General features: G+C 49.9%; 1 protein-coding gene across 1 annotated transcript; it reads left to right on the top strand.

Moving 5' to 3' along the window:
- The first annotated feature begins 12,645 nt into the window (after positions 1-12,645).
- On the top strand, positions 12,646-12,933 carry SMIM36 (small integral membrane protein 36). Its single transcript, XM_052687950.1, has one exon. The coding sequence runs from the start codon at positions 12,646-12,648 to the stop codon at positions 12,928-12,930; it is 285 nt and encodes a 94-aa protein (XP_052543910.1). The 3' UTR covers positions 12,931-12,933.
- The last annotated feature ends 9,292 nt before the right edge of the window (positions 12,934-22,225 follow it).

Genomic DNA, 22,225 nt, shown 5'->3' on the forward strand with positions numbered 1-22,225 from the left:
TCTGGCCTGGAGTTTGGTGGTAGTGTGGTATAAATCTGGAGAAATCCCCTTAATTACTTATTTGACTGAAGTCCTGCTGCTAGCAGAGTTGTCCTCTTTTCCTGTTGAATGTCCCTAATCCCCTCAATAACAAATGGATGTTCTCAGTCAAATGGATGTGGTGATGAGAAACTGTGTTAAATGTGAAAGCTGTGCAGCCTCTCTGCTTTGTGCGTTTTCAGGCCTTGGCTGTTGGATAACCTGCAAGGGAGGGCTCACACAGGCTCTGGGGAAAGGCAGAATGCTGGAAGGCATTAACGTATTGGCCATGAGCACAGAAAGCATTATCTCCTAAGATGTAGAGCCAAATTCTGGTTCTCATTAAACTGGTGTGAATCTGGAACACGCTACTTCCAGTGTCGTCACTCAGGATTTGCTCTTGGCATAATAAGAGGAGGAGAATCAGTCCAGAGAGGGAACCATCGACCTGTGCAGTTTGCCTCTATTGTTGGGTACCTGCAGCTGCAAGCCTGGGTGCTTCCATAGGGCAAAGCTAAAGGCTGAGCAGGAGGAGCTCACCTGCACCACAGCATCTGTAAGCAGCCCAGGGGAAAGCAGAGCTGTGCTGCTGCACGGAGGGCAGGGTGTGCCCTGCTCAGCCCTACGAGAACAAACAAACACAGAGCTGGGGGGAAGCCCTGCAGTAACGTCACGGCCTTGTTTTGCTTGCCTATCACACATCTAAACACAATATTTTCTCATTCTTGGGCCCGCATCAATTTCTGACAGTACAATTGGAGGCCAGCGCCCGGAGCATATTGTCTGGAGGAGCTCGCCGAGGAAACTGAGAGTTTGGTCAGCAATTGTAAATATCCTCCCTCCATTGGGTTTGTTTGTTCTGCTGTACACTGGGCGACTGGGCCGTGGGACACCCTGGCACCAGGTTAGTGGTGGGAAAGATCCGCCGCTCAGATAAGGATGGGAATAAACTCCACCCACAGAAATGCCAAAGAAAAACCCCTGATTTCTCCATTAATGGCTTTAAGGGGTGGTGAGCTGGAGCACAACAATGGGGTATTGACAATTATGTGCCTCCTTGGCAGGAAAAGGGCTTTCCCCTTGCTCAGAGACATTAATGCCTTAATGTCATTAATACCTCTTGGAATTCTTAAGCGTTTACAAATCCAGCAGTGGCTCAGGGGTGAGGAATGAAAGAAAAGCACCCAGCAGAGAAACTGCAGGTGGGAATGGCTGTGGTCCAGCAGCACTGGGGTGCTGGGCAGGGGCTGAGGAATACATGCTCACATTACTTGTATGGTTGTGGGGATTTCAGAGCCTGCTCTGTGCTATCTCTCCTAACAGCCATGGCTGTGTGCAGCACGCTGCCTTCACTGCAGTGTTTCCTCACTAACAAGTTGGAGGTGTGGGTCTGTTCCCTATTACAGTGTGTGGATCCAGAAGGCACACAAAGCTCTGCTCTCTGCTGAATGAGATTATGCTGTGAAGGGAGTGGAGGAGTTCCAAACTTGCACTGACATCGCTGGGAGCAGAACAGGGCGCGGCAATTGAATTTGCTCAGCATAACACAACTGCAGCAGGGAGGCCGTGACCAACAACTTGCACGTTGCTTTGTGAGAAACCTGGACCCTCAAAGTCTTTCTGTCAAACACAGCACGGGTTTCTCTACGACACGAGGATTGCTGATGAGAGATGCTAAACGTCAGCTCGCTCCAAATATCATGTGAACCCTGCAGCTTCCCAAGGCACAGATGTGGGACCCAGCCCACCCTGCTCTATTGTTTGTAGGCTGCACAGAGGCTTATCCCTGGAGGATATCCTGTCTGAGATTACCCTGTGCCTGTCTGCCCCATGGGGCCGGGCACTCAGAATTAAATAATGCCAGAGCAGGGCTCATCTGCAGGGCACGGGGCTGCCCTCTCTCAGGGGTTTAGTGCTGTGCTCTGGTCCCATTCCCCAGGGCATCACTGCAGCTGCTCAGTGCCCACAGGGATGGGTGCTGCAGACATGGGTGTCCCCAGCCTGGAGGGCCTCGCTGGGGCAGCAGCACCCAGTCTGTTCCCATCAGCTCTCAGCGAATGCAAGCAAATGCTACTCAAATAGCAGTGTAGTTTTGGTGACACTGAGTTGTTTTCTGAGCCTATGCTGTGTTTGCTGAAGCTTTTGTTTAGACTTCCAGGGTTTTTACTCAGCGCTGAGCAGTGATGAGAGGGAACCATGGCAGGGATAAGCTGAGGTGACAAGGACTGGTTGTGTGCATGTGGTTCCATCTCATTATGGAGAGAAATTGAGGTTTTGAGCTCATTCATTAATCTCCAGGGTTCTTAGAGGCTTCCATAAGAGTGAAAATGCTGTTCATTTATTTCAAGTGGCTGCTCTATCTTTCATTAGTAGCAAAAACACAAAAATGCTCCCTTTGGGTGTAAATGGCAAATCATGGTTTTGTGCTTAACTGCCATCCTGTAGGATATGGAAAAGAAACATCAGAAAAGAAACCAAAAATGAAACCTTAATGCTTCTGGAGAAGCCTCTTTGTTACTTGTAATTGAAAGAAGGAGAAGAGGAAAGTCCACAGTGATTTATTCAGAGCTAAGAGGGACTGGGGAAGGTGAGGAGGTTCTGGTGGGGACGTCTGGGGCTGGTGAATGCCCACAGGTCCCAGTTATGTGGAAGGATCTGGGTCTCCCCAGTCTTAGCTGCTGCTGCTCAGTGGGGCTGAGAGCAGGGAGGCAGCGGAAACCTTGGGAGCTGTGAGGTGTCCAGTCTTTCCCTTGCTCTCCTGATCTAATTGATCCTCATTCAACTCTCCTGAACTCAGCTTGCTCTGTTGGCTGGGTGCTGTTGGCTGGGTGCTGGCTCCTGAGCAGCGCCAGGGCAGTTGGAGAGGATCTGTTGTATTAGCAGCTATAAATCACAGCCTTGCACTGAGCCAGCTCAGCTCCCAGCCCCTTCCCTCTCCCATCTGGAAAAACAGATGGTTGCTGTCCTCCCCCTGCATCTGTGGGGATGCACCATGAATTACACGGGTGTGTGCTCCTGAGGGTGTGTGGGAAATCCAGACGTGCTCAGCTTTCCCACTGTGTAAGATGTGACAAGAATTCAGATTTCACTTTCTGCAGAGGGGAGAAAAGTATCCATTATTTGCTGCTGTTTGGCAGATGCTGGAGGGGAGTGGGCACCTGGTCCAGTGCAGAGAGCCTCCCCTTAGGCTGCAGCACCGGGAGAGTGGCTCCTGCAGAAGTTGTAGCATGAATAACTCGCTTCAGCACTTCATTTGGCTACAAGCTCCTTTGGAGCTGGCTCCAGTCTGGCCCTTAATGAGCTGAGAAGACTTGAAGTCTTCTGCACCCAGGCTTAACATTCACCAGAAATTCAGCTTTTTTTTTCTTCCTGTGCTTTATATGAGGGAAGCAGAGACATGACCGAGGCAAGAAGCTGAATTCCTCCCCAGGGAGATTGTCTGCAATGGTGGAGAGCCTGCAGGACCTCATCCTGGGGGTGGGAATGGAATGCTGCTGTGACTGAGATCCGAGGGGCAGTGGGGACAGCTGGAGCCCATCTCCTTCCACCTGGCGTGGATGCGGTGCCGCAAGTTCTTACTGTCGGCCCATGGGCTGTGATGAGGTTACTGCAACACTGACTCACTTGGCAGATGGACACAACCCATGAGTCAGCCTGAATCACATCCGCTGCATCTCGGGGTGCGTTGCTGCTCTTGAAGCCTTTGATGTGAGATGTACGTCTGATTCCTTGGAAACTGCTTCCCTTAATTAAATCAAAGGAAAAGCATCATTGGAGCTCAAAGACCCAATTAGCAGGAAAAGCAAACTCCAGCTCTGAGCATTTAAACCCATTTCTGGCAGGACACCCTGAGCTCTGCTTTGTCAGCCAGGAGTTTCCAAAGGGCTCTGACTGTTGCAAATGGTATGATGGTGCTGATCACAGCAACTGTCCAACTCCACGAGATATTTGGAGGAGAGATGGGCAGAGAAGCCCAGGTGCTGCAGGGCAGCAGCTCAGTGGGGCAAGCACTGGAGGAGCTGAGTGCTGCTCCTGAGCGTGTGCTTGTTGATGAGCATGAGCAAAAGGAAAGATCCTCCTCCTCCAGATCCTGGACCTATTAAATCCCTTTCCGTCAGCTTTGGTGCATGACCTGGTGAACCCAGAGAGGTTCTTTCATTGCTCCTGTCGCAACAAATGGGCAAACAAAAGTTGAACCAAAATAAAGAAAAGTGTTTGCTGAGAAAGAGAAGTGGAACAATTTGCTGCCAGTAAGCAAAAGAAAACAAAACCAAATGGGCTGAAGCTTTGCTGGAGAGCAGTAAAACAGCCCTCTGTGGGACAGAGGTGTTTGGGGTGAGCTGTGCAGGTTGTGTGCTGTCCCAGTGCCTGTGGAGATCGCTCCCCATGGGCACATCTGTGGGGCTGTGCAAATGAGGGCAGGATGCTTGAGTTTGCAGCCCTGAAACGTGCACATGTCATTTCCTTCTCTGCTCAGCTCCCTCCTATTGCCACCAGTTTAAACCAGTTAAAGCTAACCAAGGGTGCTGCAGGTGGGTTTGCTGTGGATCTGGAACACCAGAGAGGGCCCTGGGGCTGCGAGGGGCTCTACCTGCAACTGCTTGTAATGAAGCTGATATCTTGGTGGTTGGATGTAGGTGCTGTCATCTACCTGAGGACAAGTGCACGTGGTTTGGCTGCAGAAATTGTTCTTACAAGTATACATGGAGTTATGGAATCACTTTAAAAACATTTTTTTTTATTTATTAAATATTCGGAAACTTTCCTGCTGTCCAATGTATTGCAGTGCAGTTGCAGTGCTGCAGGTTTGGCCTTTCCTGGGTTAAAAGAACTGGATGCATTGCACAGGATCCCATGTGTTTGTGGTTGTTGAGTTCAGCATTTTGGTGTGTGTTTTTGGAGGAGTGATTCATGTGCTTTTGCTCAGGGCTAACTCCATTCCAGCTCAGAGCAGGCCAGCAGTGATATGGGCTTAGTTCTGTGACTTCCACTTTGCTAAATACCAAACCCAGCACTAAGATGGTTCATGTCTGGCTTCCAATTTACCTTAAATGAAATGGTCTAAAACTGAAGCAGAGGGCTATGTGGGAATATAGACCTCCTTTTAAACCTCTCTTACTTCATCATTTATCTTCTCCTTGCCAAAAGAATGAGAAAGATTTCTTTCTTTAAATGAGTGTCAAATACCAGAAAACTGCTGGTGAAACCTTGTGAAATACTGACATTGCAGAGAGGTTTTTGGATTCCCCTTTGATCCCTTACACTTCCCCTTGCCAGCAGGGATGCTCTGTCAGCAGCAACTTCTAAAGGGTGCCCAGGGCTCAGATGAGAGATGTTGATGCTCAAGGAAGAGCTCTGATCTGTCCTGGAGGTGCAAGGAAGCCCTTGGGGTGGGACCCCAAGGAGAGTGGTGACTTCAGTGGCAGGGAATCCTCTTGCTGCCATGCAGGCTCCTGCGTTTGGGAGAGCAGCACAGCCTGCAGCAGGGAGCACCAGTGCTTCCTTCACTGCACATCTCTGAGCGCCTCGAAAACCCAGCGCTGCCGCATCTGTGTGCGTGAACTGAACATCTGGGAAAGGTTAGGGTCAAGCATATAAAAGGGGGAGCACAGCACATCTCATTAAAATGCTCAATCTGTGACGTCAATTGAACCGATTGAGCCCTTCTGCATTGCAGTCGGGGAACCATTAACTTTATCCAGTGGAGAATGTTTATGTGGAAAATATGAGGCCAGGAAGTTTCTCTTGATTGTGACATGAAGGCTATCAGAGTAGCTCGTGCTTTTTTTTTTTTTTTATATATGTATGTGCTGCTTTTCCACCCTGTTGCTGTAACGGCAGCCACGTCTCTGCCCCTTGAGGTGCCTTTTGCTCCCTCTTTGCACCAGCCTTTCCCCTCTTTGCACCATTGGGTGCTGCTAAGCTGCTCTGAATTCTCCCATTTCACAGGCAGCTTCCTACAACATATGCAAAGGCTGGCTGTGCTCCAAAATACACTTGGAAGAATTAGGTTAGGTTTAGGCGTGCAATAGAAAATAGCTTCCATGGGAACAAAACTTCTACTCTTGCAGTTCTTAAAAAAAAAAAAAAAAAAAAAAAAAGTTAAAAAATGAAGATAGCATGTGAAAAGAACAGCCCCAAATATCAGGGGATGGGTGTACGATGCTCCAGTGTGCCCAGAGAGCATTTGCTGCTCTGCTGAGGGAAGCATTTGAGGGCACTGAACTCCTGCAGTGCGGGTCCCTCCATTTGAGCATCATTCTCCTCCTTGCCATTCTCTCCCAGCTCTCTCTTTTCTTTCCATCTGTCTACAAGAAGAGAGTTCCATCCCATGTTTTAAATCCTGGGTCTGTATTTCTGTCGTATGTTTTCCTGAAACGCTCTTATATTCAAGAGATGGCCCAATGTCTCTCCCTATCACTTCAGCAGTGTTTGTCGTGGGTGAGCTCAGCCTGGGGCTCCTTGGAGAAAGGCCTCGGAGTGAACCCCTCCTCTTTGGGAAGGAGCTCTCTGCAGGTGGGCTTCTACTTTTTAAACTTGAAAGAGATTTTGTTTAACTTCTGAGCAAGCCCTTTGCTTTTGGTGACCTGCTCTCAGGCACACAGACCAGCTGGGAAAACAAGAGAGCCATCAAAGCTTTGGTGTCTGCTGAAGACATGGCAGAAACCATGAGAAAAATGGGTTCCTTGCTGTGCAGCTGGGTGGTCCTATGGAGTCTGCATGTCGGGCCAGGTCCTGTGAAACTTACCTCTGAGCACCTGTATCTCCCTGGCAAAATCGGGCGTCTCATCTACCTCAACTTCATGTTCCAAGGCTTCCGAAGTCCACACACTGCTGTTCTAAAACTGCACTTTGTGGAGCAGCAGGACTGGGGATGGCTGCTGCAGCTGCCTGGGCTGTGGGGATTGTGGCACCTGAAGAAGTTTGCATCTTGGATCTGCTCGGGGTCTTTTAGCTGGGCTGTGTGAGCAGCTCGCCCTGCTGTGGAGCTCAGGCAGCAGTTTGCTGAGGCAAAGCACGAAGCTGCTTTTTGAAGCCGTGTATGTGAGGCTCTGGAGGTCACAATGCAGGACGGGTCAGCCAGTGTGCTGTTTAAAAAGCATTACAATATTCAAAATGAAAACACTTCTTTTTTTTTTCTCCTTTGAATCACGGCAATCAACTGAAGTGCTTCCAGACCAACTGTTCAAAACTGGAGATTTAATTTCTTTTGCGTTGTTTAGCACTGGGTCTCCGTGTTGCTGGAACAACAAGAAAAAGAGGCCAATCCTTACAAGGTCAGGACAGTTTGCCAAGCTTAAGAATCTCATTTTATACTTTAATTGGCTGACCTGTCAGAATAAGAATGAAAACCCCCGTTGGCTGCACTCTGCTTATTGAGGCATTGCTCAGCACGGGGCAGTGCCATGGTGAGGTGCAGGATTATCATCGTTTCTGTCCTATTGATGTATAGAAGTGTTACTGCTGCCATTTGTAGGGAGAAGCAACGTGAGGTATCAGTGCAAAGCTCAGCCAGAACTAAGGCCATTAGACTTGTTTTTTGTTTTCTAAACAAATCTTGTGTAAAACTCCAAGCAGTGCCTCATTTCAAAACAGAGCTGTCCTTGGGCAGAAGTTCACGCAAATGGATCCAGGGTTTCTTTGGGGTTTCAGACAGCTGTGCTCTGCTCTGCAGTGCTGGGGAAGCTCAGGACAAGCCGTCATTTCTTGTCGTGCTTGTGAACATTTTCATGGTCTCCTTTGCACAACCCTGACTTCCAGCTCTGCCCAGGGCTCTTTGCTCAGTGGAAAAGAGATGTTTGATGTGAGTTCAGCTGAGTTTTTGGGTGGGAGAGCTGACATGCATTGACAGGAACAGACTGAAGCCGGGATGTTGTGAAATAATAGTAATGAGCTCTGATGAATGACATCAAAACTTGACTGAAGCAAAGCCTAATGCGATATACAGAGAGCCAGAGGACAGATAGGAACCATGGAGGAAGCTGAGGAGGAACAATGCAGCCATGATAAGATAGCGTCTGGGAGAAAACAATGCAAAAGTGACTGGGGCAGCAGAAAACCATGCCTGGTGCCAAGAAAGAAAGCAGCGTGGTAGCACTGATGGCCATATATCGATGGTCTGAACAAGAGGGAGAGCCCAAGGGTTGGGAGAAAGGCTAGAAGGAGACCAGAGGCCCAGACCTCCCAACGCAGGGGACGTGGTTCCCTCGTTGCTGAAGATGGAAAGGCCACTTGCTTTGGACCGCTTTTATCCCGCTTTATTATCAAGGCAATACAAAATAAAAACATGGGTGTGGAAGAAGCAGAGAGAGGAAAAAAATATCCTGATGGTAAATGGAGTGGAAGTGGGTGAGGCAGGGGAACGGGATTCAGATCAGGCTGACGCTGGTTATTTATTGCTGTTTGTATCCCCATATCTTACATCTCAAGAGGAAGGCGAAGGCTTTGTCCGCCAGGGCTGTTATCTGCTGAGGGCGGCTGGCAGCAGCCGGGTTCCCATGGCTGTGTCCCTTTGGGCTGACCCTGTGCAGGCTTTGAGGTGGGTGACGGGATTGTGGGGTGTTCAGGTAGCAGCGGGCCGCCGTCGTGCTCACATGTCACGGGAAGTCATTCAGAGAGGTTTGCAGGGAAGGGGAGATGATGCTGATGAGTTTTGAACGTGGTGGGGTGGCACAGCCCATGGAGGCCATCTCTGCTCAGCAGAACGTGTCAGCACGTGCATAGCTGTGGGCATCTAACAAGTACTGAAGCCTTGACACAGAGCTGTGCGTAACCCTCTTCTCTTTTCCTAAATTAAACTCACCCCATAAAACTCTGCTAACATGAAATCAGGGACAGCAAAGCCAGTCTTGCTCTAATTTTTGTATTTGTTCCCAGAGGTTACTTGGCAAAATTGTACTCCGTGTACTTCTACAGAAGAAATCTAGGACGTAATTATTTGAATAGAGAGCTATAAGTGATAAAAATCTGTTTGTAGCACAGTATCTCCAGCCAAATGATTGACGTACTAGCTGCTGTCCTTCCATTGATGCAACTTTTCAATTTCCTGTTGTCTAAGCTTGATTTATTTCTCCATTTATTTGAGTTTCACAAAGAGCACTTAGAGCTTGCCACTTGGGTCTCTTTTTTTTTTTTGTCAGTTCGACCCTCTCAGTCTTCAGACTCTTCATTGTTCCTGCAAACAATGAGAAAGATGGAAAGAGCAGCTGTGAATGGCTGCCTGGTTACCCAGGTGTCTGACTGGTACTGAGGGAGGCCTGTGTTCCTGAAAGAGAGAAATTCAGGCAGGTTCCAATTTTTTGCTGCCCCCAACACATGATTTGCAGAGATGCCAGCAGGACTGAAAAAAATCAAAGCAAAGGAGGAGAGCTGCTTTAGTAAACCTCATGGTTTTCTCTGGTTGCACACTGGATGCATCACACAGAGCTCTGCAAGACCTGCTTAGAAAGATTTTACCAAGTTTTTTTAGAGAACCTTTCCTCTTCTCATCACTCAGCTGTTCTCTTCCTTGCCCACCCGCATTCTGCAAGGCAGTGGTCAGGAGGCACAGCTTGCACTGATTTTGCAGAGCAGCTTCAGCAGGGGCTGCTTTTGACCACAGTGACTTGTGCCTATCCTGCCTGCAAACCACCACCAATTCCCAGCTGGTAGAAGTCCTCTGGTTCCTTTGGAAATCAGCTACATGCTGCTGCTTGTCCCAGGGTAGCAGAGTCTTGAAAGCAAATCAAGAAAAAGCATATTGAATTCAGAAGCAAAAAGTGATTTGTTGCCTGCAGATTTGTCACGTGATCGTTCCAATATGGCCCTGGAATAGTGAGGTACTTCTTGCAGCTCGCCCCATGGAGGTTTATGTGAGGCACATGAAAAGAGGGGAAAATACCTACATCGCCCTATGGAAAGATGTGTAGGTTTTGCCTCAGACCAGCTGGGGACTGCTCAGCAGCACTTTCCCCAAAGGCAAGTGGTGCACAGCACTGCTGAGAGTTGGAGCCTTCTGCTCTGGCAGCACAGCCAACAGCCCCAGTTCAGCTGAACATACATGTTGGAGCTGAACACCGTGCCCTGAAATCCATCTCTGGACCATCCTTCTGCTAAGCACACGAGCAGTGCTGGGGACGTGAGGGAAGTGAGTTTTTGGCTGAAGGGTATGGCGGAAAGGGGGAGCAGTGCACAGGGTGGGATTTGTTTCACGCAGCATCAAGCAGAGCAGGGCTGATGTCAGCAGAGCCTGGCAGCAGGAGGGGGGCTGACGGGGGCTGGGCAGTGGTGGATTGCTGGGCTGCATCTGCCACCTCCCGGCGGATCGTGCTGCTGAGATCCAACCCCCTCCAGTTCAGATCTCTCTGCTAAGTCGATTTGCATGTGAAGGAAATTAGATTGAAGTCAGCCTGACGGCCTAGTGAGTGTAGGCTGGTTGTAAGTTGGTTTTGGTGGTAGTGAAGCTTTTGGGGATGGAGCTGAGGAAATGCAGGCAGTAGCTCTGAGCAATACTTAGCACGGTAAGACTGAAATCCTTGTTTCGAGTTTCTGGCTTCTACCAATGGTGCTCAGGCTGTGCCTGGCCCAGATGGGAGTCCGAAAGCAGAGCGTTTGGCTGGCAATGTGGAGACCTTGGTGCCTCCAGAGGAGAGCACAGCCCACATGATGGAGTCGTTCTGTGCACAGTAGCTACGGTGTGTTTTTCCTTCCTATCTTTCTCCTTGAATTTCTACTCCTCTACTCCAAAAGGAGCACGATAGTGACCGTTTTCTAAAGCTGTAGAGATCAGATAGATTTACAAATCGCGTGCACAAAGCGGGGAATGGCTCAAATGCGCTACTTAAACGCTTCCTGAGAGAGCGTAGCGAAACCCAGCGGCTGTGGGCCGACAGCGCGCCGTGCCCGGGCTCTCAGCGCTCGCTCCGCGCGGTGCGCCGCCCCCTGGCGGCAGCGGCAACGACGCGGCTCCGGGGCTCAGCGGGGGGGGCAGCAGCGCCCCCGTGCGGCCGTCTGAAGGCACTGCGCGCAGCGGAGCGCCCGTCGGGGCTTTGCTCCGCGGTTTGGGCTCCCGGATTTGCCGGGTTTGACTTCCCAGCGCGTTGTGCTTCTTTCCCCGCCGCCCTCAGCTCTCGCAGCTCCTGAAGGCGTGGCCGCCCGCGTGAGGAGCCGATGGGTGCGAGCAGCTCGGGGCCTGCACGCTTCGGCTGTCCGCGTGCCCGGCTGCTGGGATGCAGGGGGTCCCTCCATCCCGGTACCCCATCTCGGCCCGTCTGTCGTTCCGCTCGAAACTAGCTGGGACTGCCGTCAGCCCCGCTCCCCGCTGCCTTCAGGATTGAGGAGATTTATTTTCCAGGGTCTATTTTTAGCAATGACACTGCGGTTAAGCCAATCATCCCGGCGCTGACGGCTCCACACTGAGCGGCACTTCTGCGGCGCACCGACGGGCGCTGCGCACAGCACGAGGCAGCGCCGCCTGCCCGGCCCTCACCGCGGCGCCACCGTCCTTGGGGGGCTGCGCTGCACCTCAGCCTCGGGAGCTGCACTGCGGGCTCTGCCAGCCGAAGTGCTCGTGGGGTCCCATGGACTCCTTTTTCCAAGGCATAACATGTTCGTATCTGATCTCAGAGTTCTCTGCTGTTTTTTTGCTAACCTCTGCTTTTCCATGGCGTGTGAAGTTGCACTGGTGCTACTCAATGTCACCAAGTGCTCATCCTCACCACCTAGGCTCCTCTCGAAGCGTGTCTCCTGCAGTGCCTGGTTTGTGCTTATTTCCTCTGGATGCAGATCTGCACAGAGCTAGCAGGGCTGTGGGGCAGGCTGTGGAGCTGCTGTGTCTGGGGCTGCAGCAGCCGCATGGCCCCATGACATATTTCTTACTCACAGCTTAGACGCTCCAGATCCGATTCCGGCTGACATGTAAAGCCCTTTTCCACAGCTCCAGCAACGCTAAGATGGTGACAGCCTAATCCCTTCCTAAAGCCCTCCTGTGCTGTAATGCTGATCAAAACCTTCGGGTTCTGTGTGGAAGAGGTGAGCGTGCTGACGTGGGGTCTGGGTGCTCAGCAGCATCGCCTGCTGCCCTTCCCCATGGCCTTCCTGCTGCTGTGCACTGTGTTGTGGAGGAGGGATTGGGCTTCCTTAGCACAGGGCAGGGCAAAAAGTTGTTAGAATCACAATCGGGCCAATTAGACTTAGAGCAGTTACCTTGCAAGTGGCTTTTCCCCTCATTTATCTCTGTATTTGTTTAGCAGTGAATAGTGTGGCTTTATCCAGCCCACGGCCACAGTGAGCACATCTGGAGCCCAAACCCACCTTTAGGGGTGTCCTACAAAACGCCCTTTGAGGAGACCCAGTTTGGTGCCCACCTGTGGAAAGAGTCCCTGAATAATGGAGATGTTTTGCTGTCAATGTAGCGTTCAAATTTAGCTTCTGCTGCGGTAGGCAACGTGGCATTAAACGAAGGAGCTTAAGTTATTAAACTGAGCTGCTTTAATCATCCAGTTCGGGGAAATCCACTGCTACAGGAGACCTGAGGATTAATGTATTTTTACCGCAAAGCCAATACATCTATTCTGATCAGTTAGCGGTCACTCACTCGTGCATATGAAACTTCACTGTCCGGGTTTGCACTCCATAGTATGGGATCAAATGGAGTTTTATTTGGAGATTGACCCTGTTACCTTGAATCTCATCATTCTGGTAGCTAGCTACGTGATTTTGCTCCTGGTTTTCCTGATCTCCTGTGTGCTCTACGACTGCAGGGGAAAGGATCCCAGCAAGGAATATGCTCCCGAGGTCCCAGCCAGCAGCCAGCCCCCCATCCGGCTGGTGGTGATGCAGCAGGGCACCCCGGGCACCCGCTGGGCAAAGGGGCTCGTCTCTGCCTACGAAACCTCCCCCGACCTGCAGGGGAAAAGGACTACTGTGGTGTGAGGGCCTCGTGCTCTGCCGACCCGCCTGCCTCGGCACCTCTGTTTACTCTCCGTTTGCAAAAGGATAACGAGTTCATGAGGTAAGCTGAGATGCCGATTTATTTGTTATGGGGTCAGACAGATGGCTTGAGTTATTGTGTTACTGAGCAGAGCTCTGTGCAGCCGGCAGTTTGCACGGGGCTGGGAGCTGTGCTGCACCCCAGCCGTGCAGGTGACAAACTGGGGGTTGGTGGTGTGATGCTGTGCCACACACTGTGCTGAAATAACAATGCTGAATACCTTGTTCTGTTTGTTCAGCACCGAAAAAGTGCAATTAACTGCAACTTCCAGCTGCTTTTGGCAAAACTTGGCAGCGATTGAGCCTTCTCAGTGATAAGGGATCCCTGTGATTCTGTGACTGTGTGCTCATGGCTGTTTTCTTTGTTGGTTGAGATGCCACAATGAGGGTAGAAAGGTCCACAGTTCTCTGTCAAAGGTCATGGAAATAATGCAGTATCTGACACTGTGTGCTTGTGTAATTCTGCTGACACAGAGATTTGCAAGGCTATATTAATAAATACTTCAGATAGCAGGAATCTTCCAGACTCATAATTTTCTCTGCAAATCCCTGGTGTGCACCAAGCCAAAATTTTTGGCTCCCTGGATGTCAGTGGCAAAACTGCTGATTTTGGCATGGTTATGTTTTCTTGGTGAAGCATCAGGTGGGGAGAGAAGGACCTGTGAGCAGGTGAGCTGCTTTAGGAGCAGTGTTGATGCTAAGGGGACTTATTGCTTGTGACAGGGCTGGTGGACTCTGCCCTGCAACGCTGAGCTAAAAGCAACAAATGACATTTCCCTCCTGATAGTTTTAATGTGTAGTTGGCAAAATCCCTTTCCAGATGAGGCACTAAGGTGCATCAGGACTTTGTCATCCCAGAGGCAGGGGCTGGAATGGGTTTCTTAAAGCTATAGCAGAACAGCATTGGTGTACTTGAAGCAGCAAGAGCGCTTGGGTGCAATTGGGAATTGCAAATGATCACTGTGAGTGGAGGTCTCTGATGCCGCACTTGGCTTGTATCTGGAGCAGGGTTATGGTGGGCAGATGGGCACCTACAGGCTGAGCTTGGAAAGGCTCTTCTTCAGCTGACTATAGCACCCTTCTAAAGATATGTATGGCTGCTTCTGTATTACAAACTGCAAAGCCGATCCCACAAGCTGCCTTTGTGCTTTCTGCATGGCAAAGCACTCAGCTGTGCTCCTGCTCCGGCCCAGTGGCTGTGCTCTGTACAGGGCCAGGCTCCCCAAGCTACCTTTGTCCTGCTGCAAAGGGAAGTGGGTACAGGTGGGGGTTAGGGCTGCTGTGAGGCTACACGCCGCAATGCGTGCGAGGAGCTGCTCAGGATGAAGGCGCTGGGCTCCTGGGGCAGCAGGGAGGGTATGGCTATGGCAGCGAGTCACTCCTTGCAATGCAGGGTTAGGAAGCTGAATGGACTGCCTGTAAGTCACCTTGCCATTCATCGTGGAAAATCATCCAATGTTACCAAGGAAAAGCATACTAGGAATACAAAAATGGGAAAATCAGAGCTGCTGCCATCCCCAGCTTCCCATTGCAGCTCCCCTTTCTGCCTTGCATGCTGGTCTCCTTGGAGACACTGCTTGTTAGCTCCCTTTTCTTAGAACAAGCTGTTTGGCATTAACCTTCCCAGGAGGCAGCCCCCAGCCTGGAGGAGGTCTCCAGGGGCAGATCCATGCCTGGCAGCACCAGAACCCACTGCCCACTGCTGCTCCCCACACTGTGGGTGCTCTGTGTGCACAAACCCTGCCCCAATTTCTCCATCTGTGAATGTCAGCAGTAACTGTTACACAGCTGGGGTGTCAGGTTGAGTTAATTAATATTTATGAAGGAACTTTAGATCCTTCCGTGGGCAGTGGTATGGAGATATTGTTAATTATGAATTAGTCCGATTAAGTATCCGTGTCTGTTCTGGAGCACACAGACACAGTCATGCTCCTAAAGAACCCACATTTCACGCTCCTTCAGTACTGAAGGATCGCGGCTCAGCTCTTCCTTACCCCACAAACACACCGCACTGTTGTTGAGTTTGGTCTGAGCAAGGAATACAGGCTTAGCATCTGCTCCGATGCAGATGTGATTACACCAGAAAAAAAGTAATTTGACAATAAGCCTTATTTTGCTTGCTGAAACAATGTGTGCTAAACTGGCAGAAAACCTCAGGCTCTGTTGAGGCTCTGTTTACAGCTGATGGTGAGAGGCAGCTTGTAGGGACATGCCATCAAGTCTTCTCTGGTGCAGACAGAGCTCTGTAAAAGCTGCATTTTTATTTATATACCTCTGCAGAATAGAAAATCGGGGCAGCTCTTGTAAAGCCAAGTGTTTGGTCCCTGGGGTATTGAATAGAAGGCAAATGTCTGGCATCAGGAGGTCGGGTGTTTGTTTTGGGAAGCAGAGCTGGCCGTGCTCCCAGCACTGACTCTGAACAGCTGAGGAAGAGGCTGGCAGGGAAGAGTTCTGTTGTGACGCAGACGGGGGAAAGCCAGGAAATTGAAAGCCGGGACAGAGGCTGCTACCTTAACTTGTTCTGGCACACAGAAAATAATTGGGAAGTGTTAACACCACGTCCTTGGGCCGTGTCTTTACAAACCGTGCTGGCGGTGCGCTGCTGGGCAGGACCGCAGCTCCACAGCTCTGTGCAGTGGGGTCAGGGAGCTGCTCGGAGTGGAGCTTCCAGCCAGCACTGAGGACACAGCTCGGCACTGCTGAGCCTGTTTGTGTGGCTGTCTGAGCAAGGTCGGTGGCCTGAGAGGACACGTGCACATCTGCTGTTATGCGTAGCATGCTGGAGGGACAAAGGGATCCTTTTCCTTTCTCTCTAGCTAACTTTGTCTCACCAGCTTTGCAACATAACCTGTCCCTGGGGTTCCTTTTTCTTGGGATTTTTTGTTCTCAGCATTACAGAGGTCCAGCTGCTTCTTTGGGTAGAAGTTAAATGTTGTTAGGAGGGCACAAGGTATTATTATTGCTGGGCTCAACTCTCCCTGTTTTGCCAAATGAAAATGCTTTGCCTGCTCCCTATGCTGAAGGTGAAGACATTGTTCTATTTCACTGCCTACTTGATCCTAAATGTTGGTTTGCATTGGGAGGAAGCATCCCCCAGCCGGGTGCATCACATCTGGGATGGTGGACAGCAGTTTGCTGAGGGCAAAAACAGGTGGCAGCATCAGAGGGACTGAAGCATTCCTGCCTGGGTGTGCATCCCTCAGGAGCAGAGCAGTCTTGGCATAGGGCCTCAGCTTCCTGTATTGCTGAAGTAGAACAGCTGCCTGTGAGGAGACAGGAACCAGAGAGGCCAGATGGCTGCTGATTTTTGGTGCAGGAGGCCAGAAGTGCTTGCTGGATGGAAAGGATGCGGGGAAATGATGAAAGCCAAGCTGTGCCCTCAGCGCAGCTCTGTGTCCGTATGCTTTGCAAATTCTTGTTCTTACCCGTGGTAGACCAGGCCCAGCTCTACTCAGTGCTGCCCAGTGGGTGTCCTGCTCAGTGCTGGGAGCATTGTCTTGCAGCTGGCCAAGTTTTTCATCCCCTATTTCGGCACTACCCTGACAGATTGGCTCTACACCTGCAGGGTGCAGCTTTGCTGTCTTAGCAGATAAAGCCCCACCAGCCTGGTTGTATCCAGCTTGGGTGTGCAGAATAACCCAACAGAGGGCAGTGGGGGTTCAGATAAGCTCTGAGTTCAAAGGGACACATTGGGCTTAATCTGGCAGCACCCAGGGTGAGCAGAGCTCTGCACACAAAGCAGCACAGGCTCTTCCAAGTGTTGCAGTGCTCTAACACTGTTGTAACAAATAAATTCTTTAAAATGGCAGAAAGTGATAAAATGGGGTGGTCAGCACTAAGGATGACCTTCAGCAGCCCTGCATCTGAAAGGAAGTCAGAAAATGCTGTGATGTTTTACCATGGATTTAAAATTTTGAAACAGTTGTAATACATATCTCCAAATAAAAGATGGTATGGAAAAGAAAAGCAACTTCACCAGCTTCTTTGGCTGTTGTACCCATTTTAGTTGATATAATGCAGGTATACACCTACATTCTCAGTGTTGTATGAACACATAATTACAGGTTGTTATATAAAGATTGCAGGTGTTTCTATTTTAACTCAGTGTCATGGTATCTTGAATGTAACTCTGAAGTCCCTCTAGCTTGATTTCCATCCTTCCCCCCCTCCTTGGGATTGTCTTCTTTCTTCTTCCCAGAAGCTCACGTGACAAGGGCAGATGTCCTGACTGCTGTGTGAAGCAATTGCCATCCTGAGCACTGTCCTCCAAAAAAGCACATTCTGGAATCCAGAGCCCCACGTTTGAGCCCTGGTTTCAGGTCCAACATATCCCCTCGTGCTGGTTTTCATGCTCTGTGTTGCTCCTTGTACAACATGACTGCTAATTGCTCCAGCTAGCAAATTGTTAAAAGACAGTTTTTGGGTCTTCAGAGCCACCTGTGGATTTGAGAGCAGCTTTGCTGAGCAGGGAAGGCAGTGAAGGGTAGGAGCACCCTGAGGCAGCACTCGCTTTGTGTTCTGCTTCAGAGTCTCAAGCAGTTGTTTTTCCTACTTATTAGGTGCAAGGTTGGACCAGGCAGTGTTTTTCAAAAGCTAAGGGAACGAACAAAATTAAGTATTTGTTTCAATTGGGATTTGTCTAATCCCTCTTCTTCTGACATCTGTTCAGGAAACAGAATATGAAATGGCAAGCAGCAGCCTTTAACTTGAGCCCCCTGAGAGGCCGATGTCCCCTTTAGCAGAGATGGCAGCGCCTTCCCAAGGCGTTCTTGCATTACCTGTGGCTTGGTGCAGTAACAAAAACAGCTGCTTTGTTTGTTGAAGATTTCAGTTCTTGGCAAGCGCTTTGTTCTCTGGTGGTTCCGTGCCCTCAGCACGAGGCTGCGTGGCTGTCAGCCCTGGTGCAAAGGGGATGTGTGACACAGGGCCGGGGCTGTGCCCTGCCCAGCTGAGCTCCTGCTGCTGGCAGCCTGCACAGCGACCTATGCGTGGCAGGAGGCAGGCTTGTACGCAAGCTGTAAGTCATCAAGTCTCTACCATTGCCCTTTGCATGTAAGGTAATAGCAGCCCTACTTTCTTTCAACAGTGCAGTAATTTGTAGTTTGACAGAGGCTTAATGAAACTCAGCCGTTCTTCTCGCTGGAATTTGAGAACTGACATGAAGAAGTCCTTCCTTGACCTTTCCCTCTTGGCCCCTCCTGGAAATTAGTGCCTTCATTTTAATGAGCTCAGAGAACTGGGGAGTTGGAAGAAAAATAGTCAGCTTCAAAAATACCTCACCTCCTCTGAAGAGTGTGTCAGGACACGTTTTAGGTACAAAGCTCTTACCTGACCGGGCTTGTGCTCTTCTGATGTTGTGCCTTCTGCAGCCAAGCTGCCTCTTGGCCCAGCCTCTGCTGTATGATGCACAGCCACGTGTGCTGTACATGAGGTACATTGCAGCATTCAGACCAGATCTCCAGCTGTTGTAAATCGCCCTAGCCTTTGCTCCTCTCTCTATCACTTCTGCAGTTAAATCTAGACCGTGGGCCACCTATCAGTGCACATACACATACGTCCCTGCAAGGCTTCCAGGAGCTGACAACGTGCTCATATGGCCAAAAAGATGCTGCTGCCTGGCTGCAAAGCAAGAAGCAGCCTCAGGTTTTCAAACCAGGCTCCTTCTATGCGAATGATGCAGTGACTGGGATGTCAAAGCAGTGCAGAGGTGCAGGAGCTCAGGTTGCTGAGGCTCAGAGGAGTAGCAGGGCTGGGGTCCTCCTTGAGTGGGAGTTCAGGCTCTGGAGGTGGTGGGAGCATGGCCGTGTGGGCTCTGTGATTTAGGAAATACAGCCTGAACTGTACACTGGAGTTTGTACAGCTTTGGACGTTGTGTAAATAATGGTCTTTTGTAGTAACACGCACACTATCTTGTGTACACATTTATTTAGCAGCAAGGCAGGAAGATTGGAAGAGAACCATGTTTGCAAAGGGTTGTAATGGCAAACATTTTCTTCTTGTGCTGATGTTGGGCAGCACATAATATAAGCCGATATATAATTGAAAATCTGTAGGAAAGAAAATTTATTCTATCAACAGCAAATAGAGATACAAAACGGGCTGGCTCTGTAAGTTTATTTGCAGATTTTATTAGCAAAAATAGATGGTGAAGTGAACAAAGTATAAACAGAGCTTGTTCCTTTGGTGCTTCGTAAGGTCCCAGGACAAGGAAAGTGATGGCAGTTGCCTTGGCCATGCCTGGCATCAGCCTGCTGCAGCTGGCAGGCTCTGAGGGGTATGGTTCTCAAAGCGGGATGGTTAATGGATGTCAGCTTTGCCACCACTAAGTGAGGAAAGCAGCTGTGTTTTGTGCAGTCAGGTAGCAGCACTGTCATCCCTGAGTGGAAATATTGCGTTACGCTCACCTGGCTGTGGCGCAGTAAAAATGATACATGCCTCATCTCCCCAGGGACTTCGCAGCCAGGGAGGTGAGGCCCAGTAATTAATTCACCTGCCGTCACAACAAACCCTTCGGGCAGAGGACAAAGCTGCGGCTCAGGGCTGGCCTTGGAGCTGCAGCCATGGGGCTGTGTGAGGTCAGGGCTGGGCTGAGCTGGCAGGGCTGTGCAGCCACAGCTCTGTGCTGTGCCCCTGAGAGCAGGAAAGGGCAGCCTCTGTCCTCATCCATGTGAGCATCCAAGGAGGGATGGCTGCCATCCCATTGTTCTCTCCAAGCTGGGACCTTGTTTCTGCATGCAAAAGTGCTCAGTTGGTGCAGACACACTGTAGCCCATGCTGTGGCATGCTCTTTTTTGCAGCCTGATGCACTGTGAGCAGGGAGCCTGGTTCCACAGAGCTCTGGGTGGCTCTGTGCTGATATGGGCAGATAGCTGGGCTGCTGGGGAGGTGGTGGAGTTCCCATTCCTGGAGGTGTTTGAGGAGTGTGGACAGGGAACGAGGAATATGGTTTAGTGGTGGGCTTTGGTAGCTCACATTGGGGGTTGGACTGTGGTGTAGAGACTGAAGGGCCGATGGGCAGAGCCCATGGTGCCCCAGGTGCTGCTTTCCATCTCCCCTCTGTCAAGCCCAAGCTGCAGGTGGTGCAGACTGACTGGTGCAGATGCCCTAAGCAGTTTGGTTTAGTTTTTCACTTTTCAGCTTACAAGAAAAGCTGGTTTGGGGCCATAAAGCTGCCTAATTGAGCAGCCAGGATGAAGGTGTGTTGAGTCACAGCTATGGAGTGGCTGTGGGTCATTCCCTGCTTGGTCCTGCTGTGCCACGGCTGGGTTCAGTGCGTGGCTGCTCTCCAAGTCAGGCGTGCTCATCACCTGCAGCAAAACTTAGCAGAAAGTTGTTTGGCAGCCTGTTATTGCTGGGGGAGGGTAATGCGAATGGGATTTGTGAAGGCTGTCCTACAAATATTTGTTCTCTGCTCCTTAGCAGCACAGGGATACCTAAAACAACATCTCCTTTTAAGGTCTCATTCTTGTTACACAAGCCTTGATCCAATTCTCTTGCTGTTAAAGACCTCTAGCTCTTTTGGCTTGGTTGTGTAACATACAGTTCAGCTAGCTTTGCATAGCACTGAGTAGAGGCAAGAGCCTAAAGGTCACCTTTAGATCCCCAGCCATGAGTACAGCTGTGTTTGTACCCAGTCATCCCAAGCACTCATCTGCATGCCATGAGCATCCGAGCAACAGCACATCCTGTGCCCACGTTAGGTTAGGACTGTTCTGCTCTCCCAGGATGAGATGGGATTGTCAAGAAGGCTTTTTGTGAGACCTCCCAGTTTGGATGAAATCTCAGGCCACAAAATGAAAAGTAAAGAGCAAGTGAAACACCGAATAGCTGCTCCCAACAAGAACGTAGTCTACCCAGTGTGTCATTTTTCCTGCAGGAAAATTGCAGTTTGATGATGGTATCACATGCTGTTCCACATTAGACATATACAGAAGGAGCAGGTTAGAGTGACTTCGATTCTGGTACTTCCTAATATTAAGGCATTTGATTTTGCAGCTTTAGCATGATACTTTTCTGCTGCAGGTGGAGAGATTTTGTGCTGCCACTGTGTTAGCTGGGACACCCTGCAGGCATATGCCAAAGCTGTATCTGATCCTGCAATTTATAAAATTGATCCTGCTAAATGCAAATAGAAAGACAGAGAGTGGGGTGACCTCAGCCGGGAGGAATGGTCTGAGGGCAGATCGGGAATTCCCAGGCTATGACCTGCCAGTGCTGCAGCCTGGCTGCTGGGGAAGTATGGAGAAAACATGTTTTGCTGCGTGGCCTTCCTCCAAGGCTTTGCATTCCGTTCCCAAAAATGTGGCCTTGCAATTTTATGTTTACAAGCTGCAGATAAGAAAAAGTTGTACGTCAAGTGCAGCAGAACAAGGTAAGCTCTGGCAAGGTTTGCCTCTCTTCACTTTGCTTAGAAGGAAAAGTTTCTGAAAGCTGTGCTGTGTGTGCGCAGTTACCTCCATTTCAGCTCTTCAACAGAAGCATTGTCTGTTATTTCTTGATTTTTCTTAAGCTAAATTATCTTCTCCTTGATCATGTTGCTATGAGACCTTGGAATATGGAGAATAGGAATATGCAGTCCCGAGGCATGCTGTGCCCTTCTGGGTGGCTGCTTGCCCACTGGCCATCAGGCACCCAACATCATCCCACCTCCTGGGCTTCTTCCTTTGAGCCTTCCAGCAGTTATGGCAGAGGCTGCAGGCTCCTGAGCTGCTGTTTCATGGCTGCGTGGGGCATTTGGACACCTGGTCAGGAGAGCTGGCTTCTGTCCATCATGGCTTTCACTCCTGTGCTTGGTTTTTCTAAAATACTGAGAAAAAAAATCACACAGTTCAGGCAAACTAATCTTAAAAATCTGAAAATGAGAGAATGTCCTGTTGGAGTGAAGTTTCAACCATTTATCCACTGACAAGAAGTCAATTTGTTTTCTTTCTCTAAATATGTTTAAAATCTCTAAGTGGTCCAAATGGGATATGGAAACCATTTCCTCTCAGATGACGAATGACAGGGTAAATTCCACTCCCTCTGCTCTCTTTAGGCTTGACCTAGAGCTGATAGGAAACAATGAGAGTCTTTCCTTTAACTTAAATGGATTTTATGTCAGGCCCATTAAGTAACAGCTTATTTCACTTCATTGATTGTGATGTCAAAAATGAGATATTGAGAGTCATGATGGATGGAGGGCACATCTGCAGGGAAAAACACAATGGTGGGAAGAAAGAAGGAGAATAAATGTTTTTGC

This window comes from Tympanuchus pallidicinctus, unplaced genomic scaffold (assembly GCF_026119805.1).
Source record: "Tympanuchus pallidicinctus isolate F22 unplaced genomic scaffold, pur_lepc_1.0 scaffold23, whole genome shotgun sequence".
In the NCBI taxonomy this organism is placed as follows: Eukaryota; Metazoa; Chordata; class Aves; order Galliformes; family Phasianidae; genus Tympanuchus; species Tympanuchus pallidicinctus.

What these genes read in the sequence shown, in the direction of transcription:
- SMIM36 (XM_052687950.1), top strand. Translation starts at nt 12,646, where the DNA reads ATGGAGTTTTATTTGGAGATTGACCCTGTTACCTTGAATCTCATCATT.